Source organism: Dioscorea cayenensis, chromosome 17, assembly GCF_009730915.1.
Source record: "Dioscorea cayenensis subsp. rotundata cultivar TDr96_F1 chromosome 17, TDr96_F1_v2_PseudoChromosome.rev07_lg8_w22 25.fasta, whole genome shotgun sequence".
In the NCBI taxonomy this organism is placed as follows: Eukaryota; Viridiplantae; Streptophyta; class Magnoliopsida; order Dioscoreales; family Dioscoreaceae; genus Dioscorea; species Dioscorea cayenensis.
This window is the reverse complement of record NC_052487.1, coordinates 18,145,566-18,154,501: the sequence shown is the minus strand read 5'-3', so window position 1 is coordinate 18,154,501 and position 8,936 is coordinate 18,145,566. Positions and strand designations below refer to the sequence as shown.

Sequence of the window (8,936 nt, the reverse complement as noted above, 5' to 3'; positions counted from 1 at the left end):
ATGTAAGTCATTCTTGAGATTTGGTAGGAATGTGATTTATCAATACGGCTTAATTTTTCAAGACAATGCTAACTATGGGGACTGTTTATCCGTGAGAGTTCTGCTCTGGTATATGAAATCCCTTATTCTTTTCTCTTTATGTTGTCTCTTTTTGACCTTGGGCGATTGATTCTTGGTTTTTATGCTCTCCATATGGGATGGTTATGTTGCATTGTATGAATTTAAAAGTGGGATGGTGATTATTATATCAATAAAAGGATAGAAATTTACTCAAAAAGTTAATTGTTTGTGTGAAGTAATTATTTTGTGAAGTTATCCAACGAGTGTTGTAGATTTCAACTATGGAAGGGGTTGTCTCGAGGATCTCATTGCCCTAATGGCCTATGATGTTTACAAAGTAGGAACCATTGTATCATCTGAAACATCAACGAAACTAGCTTAAAATTCTTTGGAAGCTTTTAGTTTGTATCTAAATATAATTTTCTGCTAAAATTAAAATATTATTTTAGTGATATATATAATATAGGAATTAACCAAACAAGGGATCTAGATTTGCACTGGACTCTTCAATGATTAACTGAGAGTTGTGGTTTTATTTGAGCAATGAAATCATCCAGCATGGTTACTTACTGAAATGATTAAGGGATGAAGGAATGTGCCTTGATCTCATGGTACTTTCTGTTGACTCTTCTTCTTCTTCTCTCTCGTCAATTTTGCTTTGTTCAAAATTAAACTTCATTTATAGTATTTTTGCTGAGGACTGCATGGATTAAAATCTAAACTCTCTAAACTATTAATGGAAGTCTGAATTTCTCGCAATGTTTATGTTACATGAATTTATGAAACAAAGTTGTTATGTGGCGATCGATTCCTGTAACTCTTTATGGTTCCCCATGTTGGTTCTTTTGAGGAATATATTATTATCTGGGTAGCTTAGATGATGACAGGGTTTGTGGCTCGTATTCAATGATGTAAGCTGGTTTTAGTTGTGTATGTTTTTGCTTTTGTCACAGATATTTATGTATGTTTTTGTTTTGGTGCTCATACGGATAAACAGTCGTCCAACGGGCAGCCTGCGTCATGCAATCTCTGAAAAGCATTTCTGTGGCAACTGCTTTGGTTGAATTTTTCTTGTGGAAGAAGATGCCAAGAAGGTTTTTAGGGACAACTTAGTTTATGCTGAGACATGGAGCCAGAGATAAAACCCAAGTAAGTTTCCCTGTCAAATGGGTGTGCAACTTTTGGGTTTTCTTCTTTACAGCATGATGTGATGCATGCATGTTGGACGATGAAATAATGTATGTCTTTCATTGTTTGATTATTCGTCATGTGAAACTCTCTCAAATGCCTTCTTACCTCTTCTGTTGATGGTAATTTGATTGTGTACTATATTGGCTCAACACAAAATGACGGACAGACCTCATAGAGTGCCTTTCCTCATTTCCCCTTTACGTAACAACTAAATAAATTGCCAGCTTAAGGACATTTCTCTCTCAACTTCTACTTTTTACAACTAATTTATGTTTTCACATGTGATTCAGAAAGGAGACTTTGATGCTGTAAGGGAAAAGCAGCAAAGAGGAATATGAACAATCAAGGTCTCAGAGAAGGAAGGTTCAGATGGAAGGCGAGTCTGAAATTCTCTGCTCTATACTTCTTTGGTCTGGCAAAAGCAAACTTACATATGCTTCTCTTGGGTGATTTTGTATGTTGCTTGGCCTATCCTAAAGGTTTAATTGTTGACGATTTAGCTTGAAGAGTATTCCCTGGTGAAGGACTTCTACTGAAGAAAATTGTCAGGAGAGAGGCACTAGAGTACTTGGTCCTGAGAAGAGAAACTGAGAATGTCGCAAGTGCAACACAGCTGAGGAGCGAACCCGATGGCATCTCACTCTTTGGAAGATGCTGGATGTAGAAAAAGATGGCAAACTTACAGGATTCTGAAAATAAAGCAACAAATAGCGGCTTTCTGCATGGAAAATGGGAGATGAGGTCGAAAGGAAGAGGACAAGAAGGATCTAAACAACTGTATAACAAGGAGAATATCATGATGACATGTGAGGATTTAAAGGAAATCTTTCAACAGATTTGGAAACCGCCAAGGTATTCTTGATTTGCCTGCTTGTGCCTTGCTTGTATCTCTTTTACATCACCCCATCTTTTGTTGTCTTGAAAAACTACATTCTTTTTATGGTTATTATGCGTATAAATCGGATCTACGATTGCTTGTGATGGCTGGCTGGGACTGCCTCATCGCATGCATAATGATAGTAAAAGTAAGGGAGCAGTTGAAAGAACAGGATTTTTGGTTATTCAATGAGAGATCTGTTTATTATGGAGACTGTGGACTTTTTATGCTATGTTATATCCATTGGACTCACTGATATCCATGATGCTCGAAGTTTGTGGGACTTCAGAATGGGGAAGAATCAGGATATATGTCAGCTTTGAGGATTCTGACTCAGCTGTAAAAGCTCGCGTGCAGCAGCAGTACTAGTTGAGAAAGCGGCTTGACTGCTGGAAGACTGCAACTGCTACTCCAGCAGTTACCTTGACCTGCCTGCTACGCTCTAAATATGCTGTAACTAAGTAACACATGTACATTTTTGTTTCGACGGCGTCTATATATATGTTACACCTTTTATTTAGTTTATCTTTTGGGCAGTGGGATAACAATGATCTGTAATAAGCATTGTTCCCATGATGACGAATTCTAATATGTAAAATATGAGATTTCCTGCACTAATTGTGCGAGAGTTTACTGTAGCCAGTGCCCATATAAGGTATGCAAGGCCTTAGAAGAACTCTAATTGACGCCTAGCAGGCTATCACAGCTCAAATGCATTAGAGCACATTTTACTCTTCTACACATACGAGACTGGGATCACTTTAAAACTAGAGAGGAGACTTTTAGTAGTGCGTTTTGTATGGACCTTATTGGGCAACAAACTTTCGCTGACAATTTAGTGCCCAACTTCGGCGATTGAGGCAGAAAGGAATGCTGGGACTTGCTCACGAATGGGAAACCACAGGCGTTTAGGGAAAACAAAGAGGCGGCAGGAAGGTGCTGACTATTATTCTCTGAGCAGTTCCATTTATTGGCAGGAATTCTCTCTCAATTGTTGCTGCGCAATCCTCAATCATGAGGCTAAATGCTGACACCATGTTCCGCCAGTAGAAAAGTAAGGTATCTCAGATCCAAGAACTTTTTCTTAACCTCAAGTCTCTTGTTTGCCACAGGAGGTGGAGGAAACTAAGCGAGGTCGACTTATCTCGATGGCAAAGCGCATAATGACATGCTGGATTCGCTGCTACACAAAGTGCCGTTCCTAAAGTTCCTAAGTCAATCGCAGTACAACTTTCTCGAAACTCAGGCTGTTTCTCCCCTCACATGGTGCACGCAAATGCTTTTTGGCACTGTATGAATACCTGTGTGATGCTTGGCAGTGAAATCCTCTGATCTTTTGAATTTAGACAATTTACATGAGCAGCTGAATGTGATCTTTCCTTGTCCCAGCAGGACGCAAGAAGTGGCATGGCCGCCTGGTGAATTATTACCGTTTCGCTCACACTCATGCGAAACTTTGAGTGCTAAGAAAATTTAAGAGTGTTTTCTCATGCGCTATATTACATTGCTATAAATTTATGTTCTATATGAAAATTAGGAGAGCTTCTAATAATGTTACGACTTCTGTGTTGTGAGACACACACTAGTCGTTAATCCTATGTAGAGTGCCTAGAGAATGCTTGCTCGGTATGCTAATTTTTCCAGCTTTTGCTGATTGGATTCAGAAAGCTTGAAACACTAAGAATACATCGGAACTTACTTTCGCAGCATGGTAAATACACTTTGTCAAGCCTTAATGTTTGTTTGAGCATATGTATGCATGATGTTGTTGGACAGCCCCAAATGCGTATATATATTTTCCTCAAAAGTTAATTGGGCATTAAAATTTGTCATCATTTAATCATGTAACTGATTTTTAAAAGAAGTAGAAAATAAAAGGGAATATGACTAGTAAGTGTCTCTTTTCTTGATGTTTTCTTATAGAATAGGAAAGTTTGGTATGCATTTGGTACCCAAAATGGGCTACGATTTGGAATCTTTTCTTGGTTTGTTTTCTCAATGGAATAACTAATCTCTAGCATCTGTGTTGTCTCTAACCAATTCCTTTTGTGTTTCTGGGTCAAATTTTGTCTAGAGAATTTCACGTTTCTACCACACAAAATTGTCTTTCTGTTGTTTGGTAGAATTTTTCCATTTATGGCTGAAAATACTCCTACCTTTGGCTGGTTAAGAAACCTGAAAGTTGAAATCTCACCCATGCGTTAGACTTTGAGGGAAGACAGCTAATTTCTTAAATTTTAAACATATATATATATATATATATATAAATTCGAAATTATTTTGATCAATGTTGTCCTAGATTTCTTTTGCATCTGTTTAGCTATTGGTGAGGAAATGATTCGCGAAAGCTTTAGAAAATAATTTATATAAAAAGGGCTATCAGGTACCATAGTATTGATTTAATTTACCTATATTTTTGAGTAAAAGTTTGTCAAATATAATTACGCAAAGAGAGCAAGATTTTATAGGTTTAGCACTTAAAATACTGAGAGAGAGAGGAGGCAGTGTTAGGCAAAAAGCAAGCTGAAGGCACTAAAACCCACAAAGCTCTAGCAAATATTCTTTTGCGTCTTATGATGAAACACTCTCATCTCTTTTAATCTTTAAAACTCTTTGGAGTTACTATAAACGCGTCTTTCTTTTTGCACTTTTAAATTCATTTACATTTCCATTCATGAAATCATGCTTTTCTCCTTTTTCTTTTTAATACTAGTATTATTAGATACAAATCAAACATATTTGGATTTAACTCAATTTAAACGCTGAGTGATAGGAATGAGAAACTCAATTTTATATACTCTAGATTCATGATTTTAAATTAATCGTATGGCTATTACATGACAATAATACACTTTTTAATACGTAATAATCTATGGCAAGTAAACCAAGTGAGCTTTTGTTAGAGAAAATTGAGATTTATATATTTAAATCTATATATATTTTTAAATTAACCAATGTATAAGACTCATTAGTTATTATTAATTACTCCTAACAATAAAAACTTTATTTGAAGCAGTGAAAAAGACAGGCATTCATGCACATAAATGGATTAGATGAAAAGAAACCACATTTACCTCATAAAACCTTCAAGTATGCCCCTCACTTTGTATTGCAGCTTATATAATCTCTGATTTATGAACTTATTTTAAATATTATTGTAATATAAAGAAATCATTTCTAATTTAGTAGTATAAAGCTATATTTGATAGATTAAGAAGTACATGTCAACATTCTCTCTTTATTTTTATTTTTATTTTTTAAACACTCTTAAATCATGTCGGATACTCAGACTTTTTGGGCCCAAAGTTTGGTAAACTGAAACATCAACTGGTTATGTTTGGCTGCCTGCTTCTTTTCACAAACTATGACCATCTAACCATCTTTGAAAATTTTATTTCATTCCATTAAACTTAAACCAATTCTAAACCATGATGTTAGCATGCACTTAGAGATTCTCTTTCAGTATAGGTTCCAAAGTGTTTTTTAAATCACTAATAAAAAGGATAAGCATCACATGCACATATATTAATATATATATATGAGAGAGAGAGAGAGTGAAGAATAGACATGATATATATAAATTATGATAAAGAGTGAGACACTGAAACATTCTTTATAGCTGAAAGATTCTCAATGAAGAACCATCTCACATGCACAAACAGGATTGATCACTTAAAAAAGTACAAATTTATGCTTCTTTAGAGACATAAAACAAATCAAAAGGGATCTGATGCTGGATAATGCTTGCTAGAATCCTGGATTTGAACATTAATCTATTTGCTTGCAAATTTACATGCTGATCTGATGTTCCCTTCCCTCACTAACAACCCCTCAGAAACAAGATATAAAGAGCTCAAGATTTTAAACTCACAACAACAAAGTGTTAGACATAATAAACAACAACCACAACAATAACAACAGCAGCAGCAGCAGCAGCAGCAAAGTGTTCTTCTCATCTTGTGCAGCTTTCAGGTGCTGTTCTTTTCCTGCTCATAACTCCCAACTGAAACAAATAGTATGAACATAATCAATCTAACAACCAAAAACTTTCTTTTAATAATTTCAAGTGTAACTATATGTCTTAGTTCTTACTGATAATCCAGATAGATCAGATGTCTTTAGAACTCTCAACCGTTTTGCTGTTGATACAAACATGCTGCATTTTTTTCCAAAGAATATATATATCAGATTTATTTCCATATTAATCATGTAATGTTTTCCCTAGTTTTTAAAGCTTACTTCCATGGAACATCATCACCAACAAGCATCCTATCTCCTTCCAGTGTCTTCTAGCAAACTAGTGTGTATTCACTGACTCCCATCTAATAAAACCAGTTAGCACTAGTTTCTCTTCCACTGTTTTCAGATCTCTTTGTGCTGAATGAAAAGAAGTTATTAGTATTCAAGTAAATTTATCAAAGAAAATTTACAATGAATATGAATTTATACCAGAAAGAAGACCTCTGAAAAGGTTGTCTACAGCTAAAGAGAGTTCTTCATAGTTATCATAAGCATTCAAGTCCACTTTTCTTCCAATTGGAATTCCATCCATGTTGATCTTCACAAACAAGCCTTTCTTGCTGGTTTCAATCTTGTTTACATCCTCGGTTCCGTCGTTTTGTTGTTCGATAGATGGTTTTGAGGTGCTAGCAAGTTTTTTTCGGAAAGACCGGATTGGAGGCCAGCCTACTATCGGAACATTACTAGTTCTACAATTCACAAAAAAAGCATAAAATAGAATATCATAATACAGTCTAAATACTAGAAATATATAGTCTGTTTATCTTGTGTTCATGTTTTAATACTAAAAACACAGCAAGTAACACTACAAGATCATATGAACAGTAAACAGTAAACAGTAAACATACTGGCTTTTGAAAATCATGAGTTCTTCTTTGAACTCTTGAAAGTAGTACCTAGTCTGTGAACTGTTTGCATTCCCAGAAACAGCAGATGAAAAAGTAGGCTTCTTCTCTTGTTTCTGCTGCTGCTGCTGCTGCTGCTGCTGCTGCTGTTCTTCCTTTCCATTTAATAATCCTGAAAATTTAGAAACAAAATAACAATGAATACTTGTTATATATATATAATAAAACATGGTGATTTTCTTTTTGTTCTAACCTTCTGGTTTTGATTGAACTATAGTCATGAATCTTCCTGCAGTTCCAGCACAAGAGTTTGGCATGATGTTGTTGTTGTTATTATTAGGTGGAGTTGAGAAGTAGGCAAGAGTTAGAGCAGAGGCTGCTTCTTCACCTCCAGGAAGGCCAAGCCTGAGCTCTAGCCTCTTCTCAACTTCATCACCAAGTCCATTCACTCTCACACCTCTAGTAACTATCCACTCCCTCTCTTTTGGTATCAAATCCAAAAGCTTAGGCTTCAACTCTTCTTCCATCTTTCTTTGAGCTCAAAACAATGCTAACAAGCTGGCAAGGCTTTAAATAGAGACAGATAGAGAGATGAGAAGGAATCAAAACAAAAAAGCAAGAGAGAAGTGACAATAACAATAACAACAACAACAGCAATAATAATAATAATAATAATAATAAATAATAAATGATAAGATCATAAGACCCTTTTGGGGACAAAGAGAAGTCTGGAGAAAAAAAGAGAGGAAAGTAAAGAACCTTTAACTTTTGCTTGAACCAAAGGCTGGGAAAAAAACAAGAGTCATCCAAAAACAACAAGAACAACAACAACAACAGCAACAGCAAAACAGTAACAGAGAGCAAAGCAAAAGATCAGTTCCTTTTGATTCCCTTGAAGAATGAAAATCCACTGCTTTGCTCCTCCTGTGACTCAAGTCCAAAAGTCCCAAAGTCCAAATGGTTTTCTGTTCCCTCAAATGCTCTGTTCCCACTGATACAACCTCTGTTTTTGTGAATTATGTATTTTGTGAGTCATAAAAGGGAGAAGGAAAGAGAAAGGACATGGGATGGGAGAGAAAGAGGAGAGATTCCAAGGCAGAGCAAAAGGGAAATAGAGCATTAGGCACGCAAAAGGATTGTAGATGAAATGGAGAGGAGGCGTGCAAAGAAGAGAGCACAGTAAACGAAGAAACAGAGTAAGAGAGAGACAGATACAGAGACAGAGAGGGGTTGGTTGAAAGAGATGGGAGTTCTTTCCCTCCTTCCAACTGCTCTTTATTGAAACAAGTGTGTGTCCTTGAAAAGCAATGATCTGGATTATCTTAGACTAATCCTCTCCTAAGTAATTGCCCTTTTTTGGTTTAGTTGTCATGCAATGATATTTCTTTATTTTATTTTTTTATTTTTTGGTTTTTGAACACTAGTTTTTTTTTTAAAAAAAAAAAATTTAACGGTCTCTAAATTTATTCGAGGTGATATACAAAAATTTTGAAAAAAAGTTCTTCGAAGGTCATATAAAGTGACCAATGGTTTAGAAAAAAAAACACGAAAATCTTTCTGGGGGTCAAGCATTTGCCCAAATAAGATAAAAAACTTAAATTAGAATTGCCGGGGAGAATCACCATATATAACACAAAATTTAAATCTTTTCTGGTTAGAGTGTTTTTTTTTTTACACATGAAAATTTAGATTTGAATCACTTGTTTAATTTATCAAAGTCTCTACTATTTCAACTAGTTACGGTTGGTGTTTTTTCACAACAAAGTTTTAGTTTTTTATTAAATGATACTTGGTGTTAAATTTTGTTTTCGTCAAAGTTTCTGTTTTCTATTAATGAGGGAATTTGTGTATTTTAATTTTTTTTTTATTTAGTTAGTTGAGGTATTGAGTACAACTGAAGTAAACATGTTGTTTTGACAAGCATTAAAATAAAATATATTTTT

General features: G+C 35.1%; 1 protein-coding gene across 1 annotated transcript; it reads right to left on the bottom strand.

Annotated features, from left to right (window-relative positions):
* Positions 1–5,762: 5,762 nt before the first annotated feature.
* On the bottom strand, positions 5,763–8,246 carry LOC120281352 (auxin-responsive protein IAA26-like). The gene is given in 8 exon segments (XM_039288197.1): positions 5,763–6,131; positions 6,221–6,284; positions 6,368–6,447; positions 6,450–6,505; positions 6,578–6,837; positions 7,045–7,165; positions 7,247–7,560; positions 7,753–8,246. Coding segments are annotated over 7 exon segments (906 nt in total). The 5' UTR covers positions 7,521–7,560; positions 7,753–8,246; the 3' UTR covers positions 5,763–6,080.
* Positions 8,247–8,936: the final 690 nt, after the last annotated feature.